At 37.9% G+C, this 27,622-nt stretch overlaps 1 protein-coding gene across 1 annotated transcript; it reads right to left on the bottom strand.

Moving 5' to 3' along the window:
* Positions 1-419: 419 nt before the first annotated feature.
* Nufip2 (nuclear FMR1 interacting protein 2) lies at positions 420-27,220 on the bottom strand. Its single transcript, XM_046446867.2, has 4 exons — positions 26,847-27,220; positions 20,316-22,040; positions 9,522-9,554; positions 420-7,419 (listed from the first exon to the last, which is right to left on the bottom strand). The coding sequence occupies exons 1-4, from the start codon at positions 27,124-27,126 to the stop codon at positions 7,367-7,369; spliced, it is 2,091 nt and encodes a 696-aa protein (XP_046302823.1). The 5' UTR covers positions 27,127-27,220; the 3' UTR covers positions 420-7,366.
* Between the last annotated feature and the right edge of the window lie 402 nt (positions 27,221-27,622).

Below are 27,622 nucleotides of genomic sequence, written 5' to 3' on the forward strand. Positions count from 1 at the left end.
CATTTAGTAAACAAATTAATGCTAAAGCAATAAAGCTATTTAGGCTATCCTACCTTTAAGCCAGCTTTAAACCATAAATTGTCAGAGCTCCATGTGGCAAAGGTTCTTACTTCATTTCAGTTTGAATTACTTCCCATTTCTTTTCCATGAAACAAACCAATATTCACTGAGAAAGAGCATCCAATGATTTATAAGGGGATAAAACTGCCCTGTTTCAAGAAAAGCCCTTTAATAATACAAGTCAAGCTCTTGTTTAAACTTAACTTTATTAATACAGGTGCCAATTAATTTTCCTCTCTTCTAGTCCCACTCATAAGCTAGCTCAGAAGTGTAGTAACTTTGAGCCATGTTTCCAAAGGTGGTAAAACTAAGAACAGCAACATAATAAGGACAGGTCACTTTTGGTAATGACACACAAATTAAACTTTCAAAACATGTGCATAGCTTTATTCATCTACTTAGATCTAACCTTTTCACGGAGCTTCAGCAAAATTCAAGTGTGCAAAATGCATTTCTAAAACGTAATGCAAGCAAAGCTTTTCACATTTACACTGGCAGGAAATACAGAGAAACTAACAAGTCACATTAGGGAGAGTTCAGTTCAGATCTTTTTGTTTTTAATGACAAGAATTGCACAGTTTATCATTTTGAGACAATTGTTGCAGACATAAGTATTTAAAATTTTCTAAGCAAGGTGCTTTAACAATAAAAAAAATTTAAGTTGGAAAGAGCCAATAACTTGGATTAAAGCTCACACAGAATTCCCAATTAACCTGGACTCCATTATCTCCCTATACTTTGCAAACAATGCTTAACAACACTTTTTATAACACTAAAGGAGACAGCAAGCTCAAACTTTTTTCAAAGCACACAAGAAATGGTGTCATCACATTACTTAAAGAAGGTGCTAAAGGGGCAGGAAAGGAAGTGAAGAATCCTTTTACTATTTCCCGCTACAGAATAGCCACTAACAGACTTAAAAAAAAAAAAAAAAGAAAAAAGAAAATCACTTCCCCAGTTTATAAAATAGTTCCAGTTTGACAAGATCTATAACTTTTAACAGAGAGCACCAGTTGGGCAATAGAATGAGCATTTCATACTGCATAAAAATTAGTGAGGTGGTTAAGAACCATCAACTATCTCAGGCATTACTACATGGTCTTTCCAAAAATTTTTTAATATACATGCAAGGCACATTGATATAAAAATAGATCTCTGGCCAACAAATATATTAAATAAGCAAATTAAAATTTTGGCTCTGCGATATTGGCAACATCAAAATATAACCAGATAGCTTTGGACCACACATCATTCTCATATTCCTCCACCTCGTTTGGTGTTTCCCCTGCACTGTTTTGGGTTCCATCTCCTTCAAGTTTGGGGATGTGCTTGAGAAATTCTTTTCCTTTTTTCAAGTAGCATTCCTACTATATTTAAAGTTTACCTTTGCTAAGTAAAAATATACTAGAGAAACAGAAGAGTTGGGAATTTTGACTGATTTAACTAAAACTGACTGGTTTAGAACAGCATTCTCTTTTGTATATAAGCAAAAAGTAAGTTCCCCAGCTCAGACAGCAGATAATTGTTTTCTAAAAGAACAGCAACTTCTTTAAGTCATTCTTCCTCTTTTTGAGGCAAAGGGAATAATAGAAACAAAACTAAGATTTAAAATATTTTTCAGTAGTAGAAGACGTCTTAAGGCCAAAAAGTGTAATATTAAGCAAATCTTTTACTTTCCTAAGTTATTGTCATTCATAGGCCAATACCAACTATGGATTAGCTACTTGTACAGATTCCCTCCCAAAGATAACTTTTTTTTCACTCACTTTTGTTAGTGGCTGTGCTACAGAAAAGGTACCAAAGCAACCTATGGTATATGTATGGTATATAGTAATGTAAAAAGTGCATCACATTCTTGATTTTCAGTTTTCATAGCAGCAGCAGGATTAATCTAAGACAGAAAACAGTTGTATTTTCATTCAAAAAAAAAGAAAAAAAAAAAAACCACAACACCTATCGAAATGTACTCAAGATCATAAAAGGATTCACCTCTATAAATGAGAAGACATTAGACAAACAAGGGCAAACTAAAGGCAATCATTCATATTTACATATTAAAACTTTTTTGTTAACACCAAATCTTTACACTAGATCTAGTAAAACAAATAATGCATTTTAATAAAGCAGATGTTACTAAAGCAGTATCCATTTTTGGAGCCTTTGTTTGTTAGCACCTGAGGAGAAAAAAGGGTATATAGAAAGCTATGTAATTTACCTCAAGTTAATTTGTTGGTCTATATAGACTACAACTTAAGATATACAGTGAAAGTTAAAACTGAACTGGAAAATAAACATTTGTAGGTGTTTTTAATAAGGCTGTAGAAAAGGGATACTGCACTATCAGAAAATGGCTTCAGAACCCTGAACACAAAACTTTATGTATAAAGAGGGAAGTTTGAATCAGCAACTATCACATGAGGATGGGTGTTCCATAGTTTCTAGCCCATATTTGACATTCCCAGTAATATAAAAGCAATATACCATTCTTGCTTCACTGAGTGTTTATTATTATGGAGACAACTTAAAAAAGCATTCATAACATTGCTGGGATCCTTTAACTACTTTAAGATCTTTCTTGAGCAGCAAAACGGTGTGGAACTTAAAACTCAGTAAAGCAGTGAGCAGAGTCGATGTTTCATCATTCTTTAAACCAGCTCCCCATTCTTTAAACCAGCTCCTGGTGGTTCTGGTTCTCACACATCTGACCAGACTGATGTTTAAAAAGAAACCTTTAAAGACACTCATAGCAGAAGCCCATCTTTTTTCACCATAAAAGAATCCTGGTGCCCAGTCAATTAATAAAAGCAATATTGACTTTAAGAACTACCATGCCTCTGGCACATTCAGAGCAGCAAAGTCTAGCCTTGTCCTCTGCCCTTTCCTTTTCCTTAAAATCTAGAAGCAGGGCTATCAGAAAACACCGTCTTATTAGAATCCACCTGCTGGTGCAGCACCAACAGGTCTTACCATAAAAATTGTCATACTTGTATATATTTGTCCTACTACAATATCAATTCTGCCGTTAGCACATGAGGGATCATGTGTTATTTGAGGACATGGCCCAGAGGCACTCCTATACCCATATCCCTTGGAAATTGCACTTTTTAATTAACTTATTTCTCCTAAGAAAGCCTTACAAAAAAATGACTCCCCTCCTTATTTGGTGGAATTTAAAATTAAGCAAAGCCCTATTATAATTTCCTTGCCTGTGGCCATTTGTTCCATGACAAAATCACACTAAGTGGCTTTTTCTTTTTTTAAACTTATTGGCAATTACAGAAAAAAAAAAAAAACCCATTAGATGCCTCTAATATGAGTTAGCAACAAACTTAATAGCCAAATATGAAACTACTGCTGCTATGTCATTTTATGAAGAAACACATTTTGTATTGTGGACAACTCTGATAGCTGAGGTTTGTCATTTTGCCTAAGAACTGTTACTTGAAAAAACAAATGCAGCACTTTTTCTTTTTTTTAAAGTTTTTGCAGATTCTGAGTGGTGACTAAGTATGCAAATGATTAAGGACAGCAAAATTCTAAAATGGAGACAAACTAGCCATTTATTTCAAGGAAAAAAATAAATAAGTAAAACAAGCTGCCATTAACAAATCCCTAGTTATTGGCAATCTCCTCCTAAAAAGCAGGGGAGGAAGATGAGCTACTACAGATGGTGTAAATATATTTTATGTTAATGGTTCATTACTAAGGAGGTTAGAGGAAAGGCTATGCAATTAACTTCAGTCCAGCAAAGTGGGGGTGAATAAAGAGAAAGATGAATACACCCTGTCTTTTGTGGGGACATCTACACAAGAGTGGCATGTGACACAAAAGCCTACAATCAAGACAAATTTAAAAAAAGAAATCTTCACCCATAATTAGTATCTTCATAGCTATTAAAAAAATAGGTCATGATTTCATTCTTAGTGCCATTTTTCAAATACTACCCCTTTTTAAGGATTTAAACCACCTGACTTTATTCTGTGTAATGAAAACAAATGGCACAAAATAAATACAAGTTTCATTCTGAATACTAATGTCTTATACACATTCACTAATCTTTTATCCTTCCCTCACATACAAGCACCCAACACACAAACATGCATGCATACACACATACACACAACCACACACACACCCATAGACACACACAGCTTTTTCAGTCTTTTCAATGGAGGGATGTTAAAAATCCCCTCTAGACTGTATTTGGTTTATGCTACAGTACTAATACTCTGAGTCGAAGGAAAATTTTATAATGAACTGAAACACATTGTTATTTAAATGTGCTAAATTAATCACAGCTGAAGTTTGTTTAGAAGCTTACACAAAAATAATCAGAAAACAGATCAACTCTTCAGATTTTTTTAATAAGTGCTCTGTAAGGAATTGTGTGAGGACCTAAGGAGAAAGATTGCAACAAGTAGAGTTAAGTGTAACCAAACAGCACAAAGGAGAATTTGTCCCAAAGTCCTGCTTGTACCTAGGCAATTAAGTCCATTAACCCAATGCCCAAAAATACTGACGGTTAATATGATGGGGCACTAGGGTTCCCAGAAAATTAAGACATTCCTAACCACTATATATACCTCTAATCATATAAATTTCAGTTCAGAAATAAAAGTGAAATGTTGCATTGTTTCATTTAGAATTGAGACTCAAAAAAACCTTTGGACAAACAGAGAAGGGTTACATTCTCTTCAGCTTCTCTGAACCCAGAAGCCTGAGGGATATAGGAGGGAATTAAGAAAGCAAAGACTTTTTAAAAAGTATTTAATTGTTGCTTCCAAGGTAAATTCAGATGGGGGTTGGGGTGTTTTTTTTCTTAAATATATGTTCATTCAACTCTGTATGTCACAAACCAAGAAAGTTTGTGAGTTGCGAAACAAAAAAACTTTAAAATTCCAGGCAAGCAAAATGGACATTTAAAAATAAGAGGTGTGGGGTGAGGGTGGGGATCTGGCCCTAAGACAAGTGGTTACACAAGGCAATTGAACACACAGCAGAACTTTAAAACCTGTAAAACAAACTGGAGCCTTTTTTTTTTCTTTAATCAACCTTTTATCTTTTTTTTAAACTTTTTGAAAATTTTTATTAAAAAAAAAAAAAAAAACACAAAACACAAGACTTTTTTTCACTTCAGTATGTGGTATGTTGCATTTTCCAGTTTGTTCAATGCTTTAAAGCTCAAGGATGCCTCTGCTTTCAATTGTACATGGGCCTGAAGCATCCTAGCTTTTGGCAAGCAGGCAGGAGACTCAACAAAAATCAAAATAGGAACAAGGCAGACTAAATGCAGGGCACATCTGTAAACATATTATACATTTGAAAATTACAATATCAGTAAAAGTGATACAGTTTACAGGTGAAATGAAACTATCTGGAACTGGCCTACCACAAGTTTCTGAACCTGGACTGATACAATAAGTTATTTTATATATATATATATGTATATATATATATTATGTATAAAAAGTTTTGTTTACATCAAGTGGAATTGGCAATCCATGCTTATAACTTTTTTAAAAATCTAAGCAGGGCAGAAATCCAGACTAAAAAGATATTTTCTCTACTCTACATTGAGTCCAACAGCTTCTTTCATGAACTACTTATTAAAAGCCTCAAATAATCAACAAAACAAGAAAACCATCCATACTACAGTCACTCAAAACTGGACATTTCTTAAGCAAAGGGGTAGAGCAAAAAAAGCAGTTCCTTTCTCCCCAGATATTCCTAGGGGATCCAGCTTACTTTATTAGAAGACTACAACTCTATATAAATGCCCTGCTATTTTAACCTGTATTTGACATACATGGATATACTAATTTCTCTCTGTGTGTATATGTGTGTGTGATGTTATGCTGTGTCAGGCCAGAGAACTTGTTATTATATCACTAACATCACCCAATCTTAAATTGGACCCTTAGTTTCTGCACACACACACACAAAAAATTTATTTCAGCATGCTATACACAAGCTGCAGTGCAACAGGATGGCAATGTGATGATAAGACAGGGCTAATGCTCTTTTCTGCCCAAAAGAAAATTTCAGAATTTCACATTATTTTCCTTAAAAACCCATTTTGCTCTAGTAATAAAATATATTTACTAAGATATAATTAGAAGCTAATAAGCTCAGAAGTATAATTTGCATGAAAGCACACCTTCTATAAGCAGGGTTTATTACCTCCTCACTGGCTAAAAACATGAAAAGTTTAGTTTTCATTGCCTTTTTTTCTTCCCCTTTTAGATTTTGCTGAGAAATCAAGAGAATTTACAGAAAAGTACAAGTTTCTCTTAGATGTTTGATGAAAAACAAGGAAAACTGCACATTTAGTGTTAGTGACAGAGAGCAAGTCTGGAGCACCTACAGTTGAAAAGCAGAATATATTTTTGCTCCCAGTTATACAATTACATTAAAATATGGGCAAAGGATTCCCCCCATAACTAAGCCAATTGCTTGTTCTGCAACTTTTCTTTAAATGACACTCATGGATTCTTCAGTTGTTAAAAGTTCAACATATAACCAAAACAAGTTAACTATGGCCCACCAACTACTCCAGAATTGTAGAACTTCAATGCCCTCCCCTATCCCCACCCCACAAAAAACAAAAGGAAAGAACAAAAAGATTTCCCCAATACCCCACAGAGGCTGCTTAAACTCCTGGCAAGACATGCAAATCATATTTGCTAAAAAAAAAAAAAAAATACACCCCTGCAAACTTCAAGGCATTTATCCAGCATTCTCGCAGGGCTTAAAGTAAAACCAAAAGATCAAGGGAGGAGTAGGGGATAATGTTGAATCATCTGGGTTCCCCATGATTAGTGTATCACTTTAGTCACAGAACAAGATTCAGAGATCTTTTAAGTGGATTTGCCTTTCCAGTGGGTCATTTGTTGCCCAAGTTGATGACAGCAGGAACTTTAGAACCACGCTTGTAAGTCTGTATTCATTAATCACTTGCATTCACACTTAAACAAAAACTTACAAATGAAAAGAAAAAAAGAGAGAGGAAAAAAAAAAAAAAAAAAAAAAACACAACAAACTATTCAGTACCGGAGATTAAATAACCATGTGTAGTCTCTTGAAATAAACTTGATTCCTTAAGAAGTCTAATTACTTTCAGTTGCCTTTTTTTAAATAACTATATATATATATATAAATGTATATATATATATTTGTATATATTATCCTGTGATTCTACTTATGGTTCCTCTGCTGCGTTGAAGATCTAGGAGCATAAAAGCCTTGTGTCCCCCATGAATGGTGGCTCTAATGCTGCAGAAAGGTTACAAACAGGCAGTCTGGTCCTTCATTGATCTGGACTATCCATGGCTTCATTGTAAGTGATTATCCTTTTGGGATCTAGAGGGAAGGTTAAAAAAAAAAAGTAAAGATAAGAAATGGAATCCCAAAATAAAGCCTAAGTAATCATAGTTTAGGCTGCCCCCTCTTATTAAAAACACAATTTAAAGGCTACTCTTTATAAATACACATCCAATTCAGTTTCTTAACTCAAAAAAATCAGTGGTAGAGAACTTGCCTAGTAAGTGTAAGGCACTGGGTTCAATCCTCAGAACCACATAAAAATAAATGAAATAAAGGTATTCTGTCTACGTACACAATAACACAAAACGTAAACTTAGCCAGGCATGGTAGTGCACACCTGTAACAGGAGGATTACAAGTTCAAAACCATCCTCAGCATCAGCGAGCAACTCAGTGTCTCTAAATAAAATACAAAATGGGCTGGGGATGTGGTTCAGTCCTTGAGTGACCCTGAGTTCAATCCCCAGTACCAAGAAAAGGAAATCTGAAAAAAGTGGAGTCCCTTCCTTGCAAAAAACAAAAACTTAAACCATCAAATCTTCATACAAAAAACAACAACAAAAACCACTTTCCTCTTTTTCTTTTCAGCAACTGAAGTTAAAATTTATTTTAACTGGTACAGACTGTCCAACAAGGACCAGTTTAATTAAAAACTTAGCAACCAAAAACTTCACTGTGAAGTTTTTGATGTTAGTTCTAATCATGACTCATTGATTCCTTCTTATTTTCCACAGGACCACCAGCCTTCATTCTCAGCAAAAGCAGATGCTGTAGCTCAGTGGTAGTGTGTGTGCAAGGTCCTCCTTCAATCTCTAGCACCAGTGCATGCACACATATGAAAAGAAAAGGAAAAAAAAATTAAAAGCCTAGGGGTCTTCTGGGTTCAAAATATAAAACTGTCAGAATATGCCCAGGCAAAGCCTGCAGGGGTATTCTAAAGTATTAAATTTCTATTATTTAGCTAAATGCTCCCATTTTCTGAAGGGACAATATTTTTATTACATACTACTTCTACCTATACTAAGAATTTTTTAAAGTACACATACTTCAATGCAAAATAGACAAACCAATAAAACTTGTCACCTAGTGGAAAATAATAATGGCCTGAAAATAGTAACATATAACTTAAGCTCATATCAGCTTAAGAATCAATCTAAGGCTGGGATTGTAGCTCAGTGGTAGAGCACTTGCCTAGAACATGTGATACTGGGTTTGATCCTCAGCACCATATAAAAATAAACAAAATAAAGGAATTGTGTCCACCTACAACTAAAAAAAAAAAAAAAAAAAATCAATCTAGTCCAGAAATTATGTAATATCCTTTCTGGGACTCCAAGGCCCACCTTCTGGCAATCTATTATGAAAATAATGCTCATTTCTAATAGTAGTCACTTTACAGTACAAGGTAGGTCTACTTTTGAAGGGTATATTTTCTAATCTGTTTTTTAAGTTGTATATTTGATTAAGAAAGTACCCCCCCCCCCAAAAAAAAATCTAAATAATTTAAGAAAAAGACTTGACCCTAAGAAACAAGGTGAGGTCAAAGCTATAGTTTAAAAAAAAAAAAAAAAAAGGTGGAGTAGTGTTAGGACATTAGGGGAACCTACATTCTAATCCTGCCACCCTCTAGTTTCTATACCTATTATATTTTAATATATTTAGGGAAAAGGCAAACAATAATTAGTATAACCAATTTTAACTTTTTGAAGATTCCAAATAATCCACATGTTGATTTTTTTATTCCCTCCTGCTAGTCATACCTTGGTTATGGGAGGGTGAAAATAATTGCGTGCGCCCGCCCACGAGAGTTCCAGAGACTGAATCCAGGATCCCTTGCATGCTAAAAACACTATATCCTTACCCCACTGATCTTCCTTTCTATCAGAGTTAAAAAAATAATTCACTGCTTTGTCCAGCTGCTGGAGTATTTTCATACTTATAGTATTACCTGATCCTTATATGGCATATTTATAGTACCTGATCCTTATATGGCAGCTAGTGCCTTGTGACTGCAATAATTAAATAGCAAAAAATACAAAATGTATTTGGTAGGTCACTTCATCTGTTATTCCCAGCCAAAAAGAATATGTAACAACTGCTCATTAATACTAACATTTCAGGTAATCTAAACATTCTTACCTTGCTTCTGCAAATTCCAAATAGATTCCATTTCTGCAGGGAAAAAAAGAAAAAGGATCATTTTATGACAACTTTCAAGGAACAAATGCTTTTTCCCTTAAAAAAAAAAAAATACATATATATAACCTAGATTGATTACAGCTGGGCTAGGGCTAAAAATAACAATTCTACAAAGCACTGATGTCTTTCTGTAATTCTTTTTTTTTTTTTTTTTGAACTAGGGATTTGAAACCAGAGGTACTCTATCACTGGGCTACATCCCCAATCCTTTTTTAAACATTTTTTTTTAGTTGTTGATAAAACCTTTATTTTATTTATTTATATGTAGTGCTGATAATGGAACCCAGAGTGCCTCACACATGCCAAGCAAGTGTGCTACTGCTGAGCCACAGCCCCTTTTTATTTAAAGACAGGGTCTCCCCTAAATTGCAGATGCTGGCCTTGAACTTGCAATCTTCCTACCTTAACTTCCCTAGGTGCTGGAATTAAAGGCTTGCAGCACTGCACCCTTCTAAGAGATGAACCTATAATTCTTAATTGCCATGTTTAATACAGAAAAAAAAAAAAAACCCACCCACCCACACAACCAAATACTTCATGGCAACTAATCACTTCTGAAGAAGTCTTTTGGACACAGCATTTATCAAAGTTGATTAAATCCGATGCTTAATATAAGCATCCAGGCATGTGGTTCTACCTCTAAACTATACCTACTTGTCATTTTAACCCATAAGGTCAATATGCCAATCCATATCCAGTGACTAATGACAAGATCCTCATTTGCTCCAATTTCATTCAAAACATCGACAAGGAGCTTATTTGGCATTTTCATTAAGAAAATATGAACACACCCAAATGATAGCAACAGAGAAAATGCAAGACAAATTCTACCAGGCATACAAGGAAGCTTCACAAGAGATACCTGAAGCCCTGATGAGTAAGACAGTAGATGACTATTATTCTATAAGAATCAAAGGAAACACTGTACCTAGGACATAAAGTAAATTTAAAAACTACTTAGTAAAAGGAACAAACTATAATAAAAATCAAGAATAAATATTTCTCTTATGGTCATACAACAGTTATTTGGAAAAGCTGAAGATTATTTTACTCTATTTGGATTCTGTGTTAAGTGTAATCTAGGGCTGGGGATGTGGCTCAAGCGGTAGCGCGCTCGCCTGGCATGCCGTGCGGCCCGGGTTCGATCCTCAGCACCACATACAAACAAAGATGTTGTGTCCGCCGAAAACTAAAAAATAAATATTAAAAAAAAAGTGTAATCTAATTTATTAGCAATCAATATAAAGAAAAATAAACTGGAGCTCATGAAGAAGGGATGTATCTGGACACCAGTTACAGCTAAGTCACAATCTAACCCCTCTCCAGGTTTAAATGAAATTAAATGTATGGACCTAAAATTGTAACTGTCATATGCATATGGATGGGGAAAGGAAATAGTATACTCTCTCCCTGCAATGAGCCAAGATCAAAACCATATCTAACCAGCATGGTGGTACACACCTGTAATCTCAACTGAAGCTTTTACTCAAATGCTACAGATTTCTGCTAAGAAAATTACATTATCCTCAAATGAAGGATCTGGAATAGTCAATTTGATTATGTCTGATGAGGGAAAAAGAAGATATAATTCAGAGCTTAAAAGCTAGCCAGCGGGGTTGGGCGTGGGGGTTGTGGCTCAGTGGTAGAGTACTCGCCTAGAATGTGCAAGGCCCTGGGTTCGACCCTCAGCACCACATAAAAATAAATAAAGATATTGTGTCCAACTAAAAAATAAATATTAAAAACAAATAAGCAAGCCAGGAGCCAGCATAGTACAGCCAAAAAATAAGCTAAAATAAAAGTGAATGCAAATTCCTTTCCTGCATTAATATTCCTTCTGTGACTACTAGCAACTTTATTTCCTCAATGGGGATAAAATTCAAGGCATGCTAGGCAAGTGTTCTATCACTCAGCTACATCTTCCAGACCTTAAAATTTAAGTTTCCATGAAACTCAAGGTTGCAACCAGAAAGAAAATATAAATAGTCTGATGCCATACTTAACCCTAACTAAGGCTAACAAGAAGTAACAATAGATTTGATATTATATTTTTGGCTGCCTGTTTTTACTCATTTTATTGGATCATAGCTACACTCACTGTTTATATGCCATCTATGGCTGCTTTGGAGATACAAGGCAAAATCAAGTAATGCGTTATTTGCAACAGAGATCCTACAGGTCACAAATCCTAAAATATTTACTGTTTTGCCCTTTATACAAAAAGTTAAATGACCCATATTTTATAAGGTTGAAAGTCGCTAAGATTTAAAGATTTAGAGGAAGAACACTTTTCAGAGGACAGACCAAAAAGGTCTATGTAAGGGAAGTTTATTGGGCTGGGGATGTGGCTCAAGCGGTAGCGTGCTCGCCTGGCATGCGTGCGGCCCGGGTTCGATCCTTAGCACCACATACAAACAAAGATGTTGTGTCCGCCGAAAACTAAAATAAATAAATAAATATTAAAAAAAAAAAAAAAAAAAGAGGGAAGTTTATTATTAATTATACAGGTGAAGGGAAGTCACTGAAGGAATCATTACTATACTAAATATTAGAAATGGTTCTTCCAGGCAACTGAAAAGAATGAGATAACATCAAGTCCAATAAATGCTACTGCAAAATAAGTTATGACAGTTTTTTGTCAGAGACAGAAAAGAAAAATGGAGACATTAAGAGACTGGATCTATATAATCTAATGACAAATTGGACTAAAATGTTAACTCACTGAGAGAAAAGGTGGGGGAAAAAAAGTGGGGGTGGGGATACTGGGGATTGAACCCTGGGGTATATAACTGTTGAGCCACATGCCCAGTCCCTATTTATACTTGGCAAACTAATTCAAATGTATACACACCTTAATTCTGTGTATATAAAATTGAATTCATTAAGGTGATACAACAAAGTAACAGCAGTTTAAGAAGACTTAAAGTTTAACATACAAGAGAATTGGATGAGATTATCATAACTTTGTGTAGTATGAAAAAGGAACTCAAGTAATGTCAAAATTTAAGGAACAGAATGATAGAGAGCAAAGAAATTCAAAGTAGATAATTTAGGGAAGGAGTATTCAACTATGATGATTCTTAACCAGTATTAAGACACTTGCAACTTTCTAGCCATCTATTCCTTTTTATTCAGCCCAATGCCAGGGCCCTGGCTCAAGTATAGTGATATCTACAATTTACATACCTACATTTCTACTTTCTATAAAGCAGGCACTCTACCAACTGAGCTATATCCCCAGCCCTACAATTACCTTTTAACTTGCCTCTTTGCCATTAGTCAGTCCAGCTTCACTTTCAATGTTTACCACTCTTCCTTTAAAAAGAATTCTGAAGGTTGGGGTTGTAGCTCAGTGGTAGAGCGCTTGCCCAGCTTGTGTTGAAGCACTGGGTTCAATCCTCAACACCATATAAAACAATTTAGAAAAGAGCAACTTTTACTTAAATCTAACCAGACATGGTGTCACACACCTGTAATCCTAGTGACTCAGAAGGTTGAGGCAGGAGTATTGCAAATTCTTCCCTTAGTGCTTGGTACTATAAATACTGATTTGAATGAAACATTCAAATAAGCCAGGAAATAACACAACATAAAGTAGTAACTAAGTAAGATTCCCTTGATACCACTAACATTCAACTTTTGACCTCCCAAAACAGCAATTTCATATGATCAAAACCAATTTAGTATTCAATTCTAAAATTTCTCAAAGAAAAAGAATGAAGTTATGAATCAAAGTCAACCTGAAACTTATTTTTTGTCTTTAAATTTGAACAATGATCCTATTCTCTGGTTAACAAAATGTTAAAAATTAACATCTAAATTGATGTTGATCAATACATAATAGAACTCTCAAAATAAAAAGTCAAGCCAGATGCAACGTTGCATGCCTGTAATCCTAGCGGCTCAAGAAGATGAGGCAGGAAGATCAGGAGTTCAAAGACAGCCTCAGAAAAAGCGAGAGGCTAAGCAACTCCGTAAGACCCTGTCTCTAAATAAATATAAGACAGGGCTAGTATGTGCCCAAGTTCAATCCCTGGCACCTAACTAACTAAATAAATAAATAAAACATAAGGCCAACTTCCATAATTGTGAGCCCTAAGCCAATCTACAATTAATCACACTTTTCAATCACTTAGAAGCCATTTTATACCAAATTCCTTAAGATTCAGCAATCATGGTAAGATCTTCAATTTCAATTCTTTTTCTTAACCTAGATTTACCTATCTTTTGATAATACAAACTATCCCAATACTATGTTTTCCTATTCTGATTTCCTTTCTCAACTAGTCAACTGTACACCTGCCTATTCATTTACAAAGAAATCTTTCAGGGGGTGGGGATGTGGCTCAGTGAGCACTTGCTTGGTAAATGCAAGGCCACAGGTTTGATCCCCAGGACTTGGGGGTGTGTGTGTGGGGGGGGTCCTTTCAGAAATCTCACCTATTCATTACTTTTTCAATTTGACTGTAACTAGAAAGAGGTACATATTTTCAGATAACTTTGATTTATGGCAGTTAGAAGTCACCACCGTTTCAGTAAACAATAAATCCTTCATCCCCAATTTGAAGCACCAACCAATCAGAATAAGCACGATAGTCTGGACCACCTCTAAATCCACAACAGAAACTTAACAAGTTGGTTTTGTTACTTTTCTCTTTTCTACAATACTTATTCTAATCTGGTTCATACTGTAAGGGTGAAATATCAAATTCAAGCTGCTTGGAATGAAACTTGGAAAGATGAGGCAGGAAGATCAGTACTTGACAACAGTACTTGACAATTCTACTTTAATAGCATGGGTGATTTTTTTATTTCCTCCTTACTTAAACTAGTAAAAACTGGGCTTAAATTTCAGCTTCTTTAAAATTCTTACAAGTGGGCTGGGGATGTGGCTCAAGCGGTAGCGCGCTTGCCTGGCATGCATGCGGCCCGGGTTCGATCCTCAGCACCACATACAAACAAAGATGTTGTGTCCGCCAATAACTAAAAAATAAATATTAAAATTTAAAAAAAATAAAATAAAATAAAATTCTTACAAGTGATCTTTTGGATTAATACCAAAATAAACTCATTATTATTGTATTCAGAAAGCAGACATAATAAGAAATCAACCAAGCAGTATAGTTACAAAACTGGCAAGTCACTAAGGTTCTTAAACCATCTTAGGGATTATTATGTCCTATGAGAGAAAAACAGGGACCCTTTCCCAATCTAAGAAATTCAACCAGAGCTAAAACTTAAAATTACAGTACTATAGTATGCACATGATTTTCATATTTATGATTAAATATTGTATCTTTACATTTCCTTTGCAAATGGTACCATGTCGGTGCATGTATCCATGCTGATATCATTAACTTTTTTTTTAAAAGTATTTTTTCAGTTGTAGCTGAACACAATATATTTTACTTATTTATTTTTTGTGGTGCTAAGGATCAAACCCAGCACCTCACACATGCTGAGCAAGTGCTCCACCGCTGAGCCCCAGCTCCAAACATTAATTTTTTCCCAATATTTTTAGTTTTAGATGGACACAATACCTTTATTTCATTTGTTTTTATGTGGTGCCAGGGATTAAACCCAGAGCCTCATTACTACCAGGCAAGCTCTCTACTGCTGAGCCACAACCTAAGCCCCCAAACATTAACTTTTTATAACAGATTTGTTTGAATTTTATATTAGTAAATGACAAAACAGATTATGACATTCATGACACTTTTTAAAAATTTCTCGGCTGTGTGGTTTGAGTTTCTTCAAATTGTTACAAATCTCCAAAATATAATCTGCTATATGTAAGTGGACCCCTGCAATTGCATATAATCCCTTTGTCAGTTTTATACAACAATTATCTACAATTTATCTCTTCATATTCCATTTCCCAAATCCTGTAGAAATACTTCAGTTCTCTTGTGCCCTTTCCCAATCTAAAAACTTTTTATGAGTAAATATTTGTTACAAGTTCAAAGAAGACCTTTGTTATTTCTCTACCTGGAATATCCAAGAATCTAACTGATCTTCCACTTCACATGGTTACCAGAAAAATGGGGAAGCAGAGTTAGGGCTGTAGCTCAGTGGCAGAGCACTTGCCTAGCATGGGGAGGGCACTGGGTTCGATCTCCAGCCCCGCCTGCTACCCCCCCCACACACACACACACAAAGAGGAGGGGCAAAATGAAAAGGAAAGTTGGGGGAAAACAACATTGTCCAGTTGGGAATTTTCTGCCAACTATGCTCCTCATCCATCTATCTTTCTTTCCTTCCCTCCCTCCCTCCTCTCCCCATCCCCTCCCTCTGTACTAGGAATTTAAACTGAGACTCTACAACTGCCACCCCCAATCCACTATTCTGTTTTCTCAAATTAAATATCTTCCCCATCCATCAAAACTCATTTTAAATGCTCCTTAAAAACAAGATTCTCTGGGGTTGGGGATGTGGCTCAAGCAGTAGCGCGCTTGCCTAGCATGCGTGTGGCCCGGGTTCAATCCTCAACACCACATACAAACAAAGGTGTTGTGTCCGCCGAAAACTAAATAAATAAATATTTTTTAAAAAAAATAAAAACAAGATTCTGTTCTTTTCCTACTTTCACTCCATTAGAAATTCTCTTCCTTCACTATGACATTTAAAATATTGCATTATACACTGTGTATTGTTTTATCCTCTACCTGATCAAATTCTGTAAAGGAAAAGATTCACCCTGTTGAAATAATTTTTCCATAAGTAAGCAAAGTACTGTGCCTACATAGGTACTTCAAAAAGGAAAGGAAAAAACACAGAAAATATTGTTCAACTCCTTAGTTAAAAAACAAAGAACAAAAAAACTACAAAGTATCTGAGAAAAGATTACTTACACCGAGTAAAACTCTTATACCTATCATTCCCAATTGCAACTGTCAATTAGAACCACCTAGAGAGCTAATTTTTTACTCTAGATCCTACCTCAAATCTAGTGAACCAAACTATCTATACCAATAACCTACCATCTGTGGAGATAGTAGGGAAATTTTAAAAATTTTATGCAACAGTCTACAGTTACTTAAGGAATATTTTATACCAGTAGCTTGTCCATCTATAGAAAAGACACCTCCCAAAGATTAAAGAAAAAGAGCATCAGAACTTAAGTAGAGTTACTATTCCTCCAAAGTAGTTGATTTAGGTTTCATACACCCTATTTTTAGGACAATCACCTTAACCTTATATTTTTACTGTATTTCACATTAAAAAATTAATTTTACAGTCAAGAATAGCTTTCATGTTCTCAACCAAATCATCAAGTACATTTAAAAAAAATTTTTTTTAAGATTTAGTTATAGATGGACACAATGCCTTTATTATTTATTTTTATGTGGTGCTAAGGATTGAACCCAGGGCCTCACATGTGCTATAAGCACTCTACCACTGAGCTACAACCCCAGCTTCCTCAAATATAAATCTTGATCATCTCTCTAGGCTCTCTGTGTCTTAAGTCAAATTTACCATATCTTTTTTTTTTTTAAGGCGGTGCTGGGGATTAAACCCAGGGCGGCCTTGTACATCTAAAGCAAACATTCTGTACCAACTGAGCTATATCTCCAGCCCCCATATCTTATTAGCTTCAATAAAATGTCAGCATTTCAAGTGCTCTATATTCTTCAGTTAAGTATTAGCCAGGTAAGAAAAATAACAACTCAGCTTAAATTAGCTTTTTAAACACAGGGCTGTTATGTAGCGCAGTAGTAAAGTACTTGTTTCAGATGTACAATGCCCTGGGTTTGATCCCAGCACCAAAAAAGTCAAGACCAAAAAGTCAACCAAATACACACTCTTATCAATCTCTTATTGAGGCTTTAAATGGCCAGGCCATTAAAAAAAAAAAAAAAAAAAAAAGTTAGGATCTAGAGTTAGAAGCCTTTGAAGACAAATCAGAGTTTCATTAAACTAAGAATTCTGAGTAAGCTACTTCAAAGGAGGTAACAGTTACACATCCTGGGTATATGCATTAAGATCTATTACCAGCCAGATATAGTGGTACATGCCTATAATCCCAGGAGATCTAGAGGCTGAGGCAGGATGGTGAATTCAAAGCCAGCCTTAGCAACTTAGTGAGACCTGAATATTAAAAAGGGCTAGGGATGTGGCTTAATGGTTAAGTGCCCCTGGGTTCAATTCCTGATACAAAAAACAAAAAGAAAATTTGTAAACACTGTACATAAAAAAAAAAAAAAAAAGTAAGTCCACAGACTGGGAGAAAATAGTTGCCCATCACATATCTGAAAACAGAATATCCAGAGAACCCCTAAATCTCAAAAAGGGGGGGGGGGGGGGCTGGTGACCTAACTGCGTACCAGAATGCTTGCCTAACAAGTGTGAGGCCCAAAACCACAAAATTAAGTGACACACCTTCCTATCTTAATGAATGGCTTATTTCTGAAGTTAGGACTACACTACAGAAGAAAATAATACAGGAGCTCTTAATATCCCAATAAGCCCAACTGATTATTACCTCTTCAAAAACTTTTAAGTTTTCATTTAAAAAAATGTCCAAAACTCAAGTTGATGTACTTCACTAGAACAAATATTCTCAATAACATCAACAAAACAAAACTACCCTTATGAGGCATTTAGTTTATCTAAACCATTGATATCACATGTAATTAGTCCATGTATAAAGAAAATGCATGGGCTGGGGCTATAGCTCAGGGGTAGAGTGCCTGCCTCGCACGTGTGAGGCACTGGGTTCAATCCTCAACATCACATAAAATATATTGTGTCCAAGTACAACTAAAAATATATTTAAAAAAAAGAAAGAAAATGCATACAGAAATAAGCAAGTCAATACTTCAATTTAGAAAGGCCTGCAATTTTACATTAAAAAAAAAATGCAAGGTCTAGCCTGGACAACATATTAAGACCACCACCTCTTAAAAAAAAAAAAAAAAATCACCCATAAGACCACCAACTAACCTACTACTTAAAGGAACATGTCAACATACTTTTTGGAGGTACCCTATTTTCCTAAAAACCTCCAGCTTCTGGTAACTCATATTTATTTCCAAAGAGAAGAGCTGAAGAGCAAGTGAAGACAGGTAAACTATCTGTTAGGATTCCTACCCTAAGACTTCCATAAATCAATCCTTATTCCCATTTCTTAAAGGAAAAAAATATGAAGAGGACTTCCATTCATTTTATTGTCCTCCAATTTGAAAATAAGGAAAGATATGCAGACTAGGTAATTTGATTAAAAGGTCATATAAACAACTTTGTTATTCATCTCTGAGGCAATGATTTCTTTCAGCTCCCTGAAAGAATTGGCAATTACCTCGTCCCTACAATCTGATAGGCTAACCCTTTTCTTGGGAGTTCCAAGTCACTGTTTGAATAAGCCCATGTTAAAGATGGGAATGTGCAGTTCATATTAGGTATGCATACACAAATGGGGTGTGACTTTATTAGGGAGGGGGAGAAATGAGGCAGAAGGGGTAAGACTAAAATCCATTGTTGTATATATCACCATTATCTCATTACTTTAAAGTAATTATATCATTCAGCCAAATTTTTTTTAGTTGTCAAGACTTTATTTATATGGGGTGCTGAGAATTGAACCCAGTGCCTCATACACACTAGGCAAGTGTTCTACCACTGAGCCATAACGCCAGCCCATTCAGCCTATTTTTAAGATCAAAATCAGTGTTGGGTACCCACACCTGTAATCCTCAGGAGGCTGAGGCAGGAGGATCACAGGTTCAAAGCCAGCCTCAGCAACTTAGACTCTAAAAGAAAAAAAAAAAAAAAAGGAGAGGGGGGATGTTGCCCTGTAGTTAAGCGCCCCTGGGTTTAATCCTGGTAACAACAAAATTAAAGTCATATTATAAGAAAGTATTAGCATGGAATTTGAAAAATATCTGGGTTTTATTAAAAAATTAGGGACAGGGTCTTAATATGTTGCCTAGACTGGCCTCCAACTCCTGGGCTCAAGCAATCCTCTTGTCTCAGCCTCTCAAGTAGCTGGCACTGCAGATGCAAACCACTGCATCCACAACTGGTTCCCTTTTAACAGGCTTTGGAGCTATGACAAGTACAGATTCCCAAGCACCTGGTCTCTACGATGCTCATAAACAAATATGCTTGACATAGTAACTTCTCTAAATTCTTTCAGTTACCATTCAGCACCCATTATTCCTTGTTATAAGAAAAAATAGTCTGACATTCCATCTTCTTTGGACTCCTTGAAAAAACACTGTTCTTATTCATTTTAAGCAAATTAGAACTACTAAATGCTCACTAATAAAGCAGCACATGATACAAAAGCAAAAAAAGGGAGTATCTGCAAAATATACTCTACTGTAATATATAGCTAGTAAAAAGAAAAAAAAAAAGGAAATATCTGTGCAAAGGAAATAATTTTTTAAAACCCTTATGAAAACATAAGGTAATCCATTCCTTGAGGTAATCTGCCCTCCTCACCACCAATACACATACACCTCTGTAGTCTCTGAACTAGATAGGGTCAATTATACCTATTTATATAAAAAAAAATGCTTAAGTTGAAAAACTGAACATTTTTTCTAAACTTTAACCATACTACTTCCAAAGATCCTAAATTAAGACATTCTTGTCTTTGCTAGTTGCTTCTCCACTGTCATTCTCAACTAAGCTCTCCAGTGTCTTAAAGAATCACAGAATATTCAAAATTTACCACAAACAATATGCTAAATTGGCCAATAAGAATCTCTGTATAAGAAACAAATGAATTACCTTTAGTGTGATATACAATAGCAGCCCTCAGGTCAAAAGAACCCCAGCTATCATTCCTTTCTAGGCCTCTCTGGTATCTCTGTTCTTTGGCGGAGCCTAACAAAGTGTTCGTAGGAGAGGCCAGAGGATTTTGATTTTCTATCTCGTAGTCCTTTGAGAGAAACACTAAAGCACCTTGACTACTGGTGTCTGCTTTCTGCAGGTCACCTATATGACTGGGTTCCAAGGATAAGGCTCCACTCTCACTAACAGTCCCAGGTTTTAGAATGCTACCCAGAACTTGAGGACTAGTCCGTTTTTCCAGCTCATAAGCCTTGGGAAACACAGGATGCTCCGTTCCTGAGGGGATTATTTCAGCACCCTGTGAAACCAAAGTGGCAGGATATTCTCCTTGAAATGTCACCTCCATCACTTTATGATCTGATGACTTCCCAATAACAGTCTCAGGGCCAGCACTGGGCTCATTTATAAATGATAAACCCCACTGATTCTGGAAGATATCCCCCAGGTTTTGCTGATCTGTCTGAGAGGGCAGATCCACTTGTGCTGTGCTCAACAGCACAGTTTGCATATTTGAAGGATAGATAAAAAGGCTAGACTTAATTTGTTCAACAGCTGCTGAAGTTAAACTCATGTCTTGGAGTACTGAATCAGTTCCAGAAGAGACGGGTGTTAGAGTATTAGCAGCAGTAGTTAGCAGTGGCTGGCCCCCTGAAGGATACACACTTCCATCAGTCCCTGCTAAAACAGGCCCATTGGAAAAGTTGGCAGAAGTAACAGATTTCAGTGCTGACATAGGGACCTGGGATAACCGACTTGAAGACTGGGTCTGAGTTTCCCCAGCAGATGACGAAGAAGATGAAGATGAAGATGGTGAAACAGAAGAATTCTGTATAGTTTTGTTGAGGTTTTCCTTAACTTTGCTTGCATAACTTATTTTAGGAACTATTTTAGCACTGCTATTGTCCACTGGAAAAACTGGGGGTGGTTTAAATAGGGTCCATGAGTCCTCTTTGGAGGCAACAGCTGAGGCATGCTTTCCTTTGGGCCGATCATCAAACTTTTTGCTGCTCACACCAGGTTTAATATCTGAACTTTTACGAAGCATATCACCCATGGCAGGTTTTCCTCGAGTTGTTCCTCCAGGCCCAGTCTCATATTTCCAAATGGGCTTTGAACCATCTACTCGATTTCCCTTTTGTTCACTATAGTCAGGCTTGAAAGTTTCAAGTCCCTGCTTTAAAGTTGGGACGCTAGTCTCTTGTTGCATTATTTTGTCCTGCACTAAATTAAGGTTTTCACAACCCTTGGCACTATTGCGCCTAGCTTTCCTTTTTTTAGGAGTGGTATATCCACTCTCAGATCCACTACCATCATTATCTGCTCCTTTGCCCATATAACCATTAGTAATGTAGCCTGAATTATTTGTTACGACACCATTTGGAATTGCTACAGTATCGGTCTTATCTACACACTGGTTTTCTCCAGATTTGTTTTCGTAAGACTTCCCATTCTTTTTGTCCATACTGTTTTTCTGAATGAAATTCTTGGTTTTAATTCCTGCTTTCCCAAAGGTGCTGGCCTTTACAGTCTGCTTCAGGCTAGTGTCTACAACTTGCTGGTTGCCATTGAGGACCCTGGAAATAGGGTTGGTAGCTTCATCAGAACCCAGGCTCTTTAAAGATATTTCTCTTTCTCCAGCATTACCATTTATTTCACCATAGCCTAAGGGAGAGAAAAAAAAGACTTAAAAAAAATCACAACATTTAAATTACAGTGGTATCTAACACATAAGGACTATTTATTGTGCACTAGATACTATGCTTAGTTGTAAGTTTGTTATTACTTCATATCTCCCCGAAAAGACACTTGTAAGCTCCACTTTACAAATTAAAAAATGTAATCTACTGTTAAGCAGAGGCAGAAGTAAGCCATGCTTCAAACCAAAATCCACAGTATCTGAGAGAACATGACCACCTCTTAAGTATGCCACAACACCCCTCAATCTAAGAAATAACTTGCCCATCATCCTCACAAACCACTGTAAATTTTCCTTACAATTAAGAGTAGATCTACCCTCTGGGCAAAAACCAAGTTTTATTGATTTAATAACATTAAAAGGAAATTAGGGCTAGGAGTACCATACTTGAGCCCAGCAAAACAACGGGGTGGGGGAATAGGAAACAAGATTTCATTTCTATGAAATCCTGAGTGGTCAGTGGTCACCAAGTAGTATCCATTGCATCTATCAGAGAAGCTGTAACACTTATAAACTTTTTCTAATAGTCAAATTCATTTTGACATTAGATCATACAATACATTAAAAAAAAAACCAAAAACCTGTATACCAATGTTTCTAACTCTTCTAACCCATGTTTTCTTTATGTTTCATTTGGACAAACAAATTCTCACAGAGATGAAGTAACTTACCAGGTCACAAAGTGGCAGAACTGGAAATCTGAACTCCAGTCTGGAATCCACAGTTTCCTACCACTATGCAACACTGCCTACTCAAGAAATGAAATATTTACTAACAAAACTACAACCAAAGAAATCTAATTTTCAAGTGTTACGTTAATTAGATATTAGATATAATAATTAGATATAACGAAAGCCTTCAACCACCCAAAAGTTAACTCTATGACTATAGGTGATTCAATTGGGTTAACAACTTTTTCTACTCCCTTACCAGTATAATAGTGATATTAGTTATCTACCTTTCTTTGAAAAGTTTACAAAACATATCCTGGGGTCAAGTAAGCCATTAGAAACAGATATGCAGTAGAATACACACACATCCGTTTATGGAAGTTTTTCAGGGTGGAGATCCAGTATGAATATAAATTATTTGTTTTTAATTACTTTCATTCATGGTGTTAAAACCCCTGGCCTACCTATGAAAGCTGAAAAGTATGTGAATTTGTATAATATTTTTTTTCCTTCAAAATTTGTTTTAATTTCCTACATGGTAAATACCGATCAATATAAACCACATCAAAAACTCTTTGAGGCCCTCAGCTTTAAGAGAAATAATAATAAGGGGAAATGAAAATCTTTTGAGCCTGAGAACCATTATGTTTAAAACATGATATAGAACAGAACAGTTGGGAAAGATTCACAAAGAGTCCACTGAAACTTCAGAGAAAAAGGTGGAAATACTGAAAATGAATAAACATTGTCTTCTACTATATAAACTGCCAGAAAATGATTCAAGGTATCATCATTTTTAAAATAGTGGTATAAAATTTGTACCATAAGAATACATTTCATAAAAGTTCTTAACTTCTGCAGTATTACATTTCCATTATTTGGCTATCCTACAGCCAATCAAAAAATTTTGGTGGAAAACTTCTAAACTATATAACAAAAAGGAAGAGATCATTGTTTAGGATGTTTTCTAAAAGGTTTTCTTTAGGAAATCACAAAGTTCTAAAAGGATGTTTTTAACAGATAGAACTATACTCCTGTACAACTCTGGACCAAAGAAAAGAATGACCCACATCACTTACCATGCAAACAGGTTAAACAAATGGCCCATTAGTGATAACTTTTCAAATTCCAATTTATAATAAGCAGTCTTAAATACAAAAATAAAAAATTAAAATAAAATAAAATCCAATGTCCAAACTGCACTGAATGAAAGCAAAGATTCTAGTGAACTAAGTTTACTATCTAGGGACTTAAATATCAGAAAAATACCAGAAATCGCCAATAAAAAATAGCTTAGTCACTGTACTGAACCCCAAACTTCTTTACTTTTTCTGTGCTTGGGATACAACCCAGGGCCCCATATGTCAAGAGCTGTACTGAAGAGCTACATTCCCAGAAGTTTTAAGAACCAAAAGAAAGACAAAAAACTCATTTAACTACATAAAAAATTTTCCCATGGCAACTTTGTGGGTATTGTATAATAGTATGCCAGAGAGGCATTTTATTTTTAAAGCTTAGATCTTTAAGAAAAATGTAAACATTAAATTACTGAAAGAAATTAAAAGACTCCTGGTTTAGGGATGCCATGTGACCCCTACTTCAAATAAACTCAGCAAAACTAAATTCTGATACATCTAGTGTTTGGATTAGAAACTGAAATTACTCAACACATTTGGTCTTCTCTTGCGCCCTCTTCTGGATAAATAAAAATGATTCCTTTTTATAGGTTAGCGGGTAATGGGTCATAAAATCCCACCTCAAGATATTACTGATAATGTTTGAAAAATAACCTAATGTTTTCTTAGTTATTAGCATTGCACACTCTGAATCAACAGTACTGTGTGACTAGGCAGCACATTAATGCTCACCCAAAATTGTTCACATTCTCTCAAAATTGCTAAGCTGTTTCCCTTCTTATTCTTTATTCCAGGATACGACATTGAAGAATGCCACCTTGAACAGATCAGGGGCTGCTTCTACTGATAGAGAGGAGCTCTGCGTTAATAACCTGACTGGTAAAACCCAATTTAAAACCCACACAGTAATACTGCCTTACATATTCCAAGCAATGAGGTAATGAGGTAATACTTTTTCATCTTTTGAAAAATCTAATGTTAAAAAGATCCAGTATTATATAGTTCCTAACAATTTAAACTGCTCCACATTCTTAAACGTAACTCTTATAGACCTATGTGTTCTCTACTGAACACCTTAGGTTCACCACCCCCTAAAAATGGAAAATCTGATATGCCAATTTCAATCTTCAAGTTACAGCACATCTGCAACAGAAAAGCTGTTAGTTTTTCTCCAGCTCTCAATAATTGATGGTATTAAATTTGACATGCTGGATTTAACATGCGCTCTGCTCTCTAGCCTTCATATCTCAATTTATGAAGAACCCCATATTAAAAAAAATATGCTTGATTATAAACTTTAAAGCTTATTTCATCTCACCAAATGACTTTTTCCCTCAACGTTTGATAGTTTGGGAATCAATATCGGTTCTAAAATGCGAAAAACATCTTTCATGTTATCATGGAAAAAGACTCATCTGAGGCAAAATGGTAGTGGATCCAACCTCATGGAGGAGCCACTTCAGTTCACCCTTAAGGACAAGAAAGGGGTCAAAAAAACTGCCCGTCTTCCGTATCCAATCAAACATTTGTTTAATCCCTCCCCTTAAAGACACTGCCCCAGCCCAGAAGGTTAAATATTGGGTGGGGGAGATGGATGGAATACGGTTTGGGGGTTTTAACCCCCCTTTTGGTAGAAAATGAGCCGCTCGAAAGAAAAGGCCCAAGTGAAAGCCTCAGAGGCGGAGTCGTGAGCGAACCTGGCAGGAGACGAGGTTCCTGTGGCAGAGAAACTCGTGACCGGGGAGCTTGGTTCCCGCTGGGTACCCCACCCGGCCAGAGGCACCGCCTCAACCCAAAATGAATCCCCCGGCCCTCCTGCCCGAAGGATCTCCGCGGCCGCCGCCCGGGGCCTCCTTCCCCTCACTAGGCTCCTAGTCCGGCTCCCCGCCCAGACCGCCCGCGCCTCCCGCCGAACCCGGGAGCGGGAAACGCGGCCGCCGGCGCGCGGGGCTCGGCACAGGCCGCTCCCCTCGTGGCCGCTTCCCTCCCCCACCCCAACCGCCCCCGCCCCTCACCCCAGGGACCCGCCCGGGGCCGCGCGGCCGCCACCAGGTTACACAACCCGGCCGGCGCCGGGGGGAGGGGCGGCCTAGGGGCCGGGGGCGACGGCGCCCCCGAAGTGCTGGGGGATAGGCGATGGCCCGTGGGGTTCCCGGGTCGCTGGCTCCGCCACGCCGCGTGCCCCTCTACACCCTTTCCCCTCCGCTCCTCAGTGGGCCGGAGTCGGTGACAGGAATCGGCTTCCAACATGGCGGACAGGAAGCGGCCCCGCGAGGAGGAGAGAACATTCCAGCCGCGCCGGCTCTGGGGGGAGCGGGCCCGGGGCGCCGGCCTCGGGAGGAGCCGCGGGGCCGGACTGCGGGGTCCGGCACCCAAAAAGGGCATTTAGGAGTGGAAGTGACCCCAGAGACCAGGGGTCCCAGTCACCCCCCACGACGGGGGGAACCCCAAGGCCACAGGTGGGCTTGGGGTGGCGGGTGAGGACGCTTCCTTAACTCAGTCCACCTACCCACTCCTCGCCGCCAGCAACAGGGCCTCGCGACACCACCCGGGTCGGGATTCGCTAGGCCTTCCTGAGTTACACCTCCAGGGGATTTTTAGGGGGGTAGGTTCACCCCACTTCAGGACTCCCAAATTAAGGTAACTCAGGGCCACAGAAAGGTAAACGGGAAAGGAATAAGGCTGGATCACCAAGGCCGACCCTGCGGGTCTCCCTTCAGCCGGGGCGGGGGCCGGGAAGGTCACGCTGGCCTGGTTGGGCCTCTCCCATGCCTAAGAGAATGAGAGGGCGCTGCAAGCCCCTCCGCCCTGCCCGAGCTTCGGGAGAATGAAACGGGGCATCCCCAGACCCCGAGGAAACACACACACACCCCGACCCCGTCCGCGCTTTTCAGATCTAGCCCCACCCCCAACTCCCCGTCCCCCACCCCCAACCCCCTTCCCCCACTCGTCCTCCCTCCCAGACCTGTTTTCTTCTTCGGCGTTTCCTGGTGCTGCTGGAGGGTGTGTTTCTGCTCATGTTTCAGCGGCTTTGGCTGGGCCTTGGGGCTGCCCTCGGCTCCATGCTGCAGGTATTGGTGAGGCTGCTGGTGATGGTGGTGGTGGTGATGGTTGTGGCTGTGGTTGTAGAAATAATAATGGTGGTGGTGGTGCGGCTGCTGCTGCTGCTGCTGCTGAGGATGATGGTGCGGATGGTGGTGGCTGTGATGGTGCTGAGGCTGTGGCTGGCCGGGCTTCTCCTCCATTGAAAGCGGCTGGGACTCCCTGGCTGAGGCTGCGGGCTGCTGCACCGTCAGGATCTGAGGCTGCTTCTCAGAGCTCGCTCAGTATATCTGAGCGCGTCTCGCCAGCGCACTGGTTAACCGAGCGATTCTGCGAGATTGGCAGCCGCGCTCCAGCAATCAGGAGCCACGCTGTGCCGCAGGCCCCGCCCCTAGCCCAAATCCTCTTTCCTTCCCCTTAGCCACTGCCTCCTGGCCAACGCCACTTACCCTGTGCAACCTCACAGGGCCGGGCCTTCAACGTCAGCACTATGGCTCTCTCTTCTGTCGCTTTCTCTCCTTCACCACGCAGTCTGCGAACAGCACTTTCTACACTCTCGCCGGCAAGCAAGCTCCTGTCGAGTGTAGCAGATTCCACTGGCGCTGGGAGCCATCTGTTGGTTTTGCACCTCCTAGAATCTGTTGGCTTTCTTTTTTTTTAAATCCTTTTCCGGGTAACCAGAGGGGAAGCTTAGTTCCC

This window comes from Marmota monax, unplaced genomic scaffold (genome assembly GCF_021218885.2).
Source record: "Marmota monax isolate L192 unplaced genomic scaffold, Marmota_monax_Labrador192_F-V1.1 WCK01_AAM20220418_F8-fsc00138, whole genome shotgun sequence".
Lineage (NCBI taxonomy): Eukaryota > Metazoa > Chordata > Mammalia > Rodentia > Sciuridae > Marmota > Marmota monax.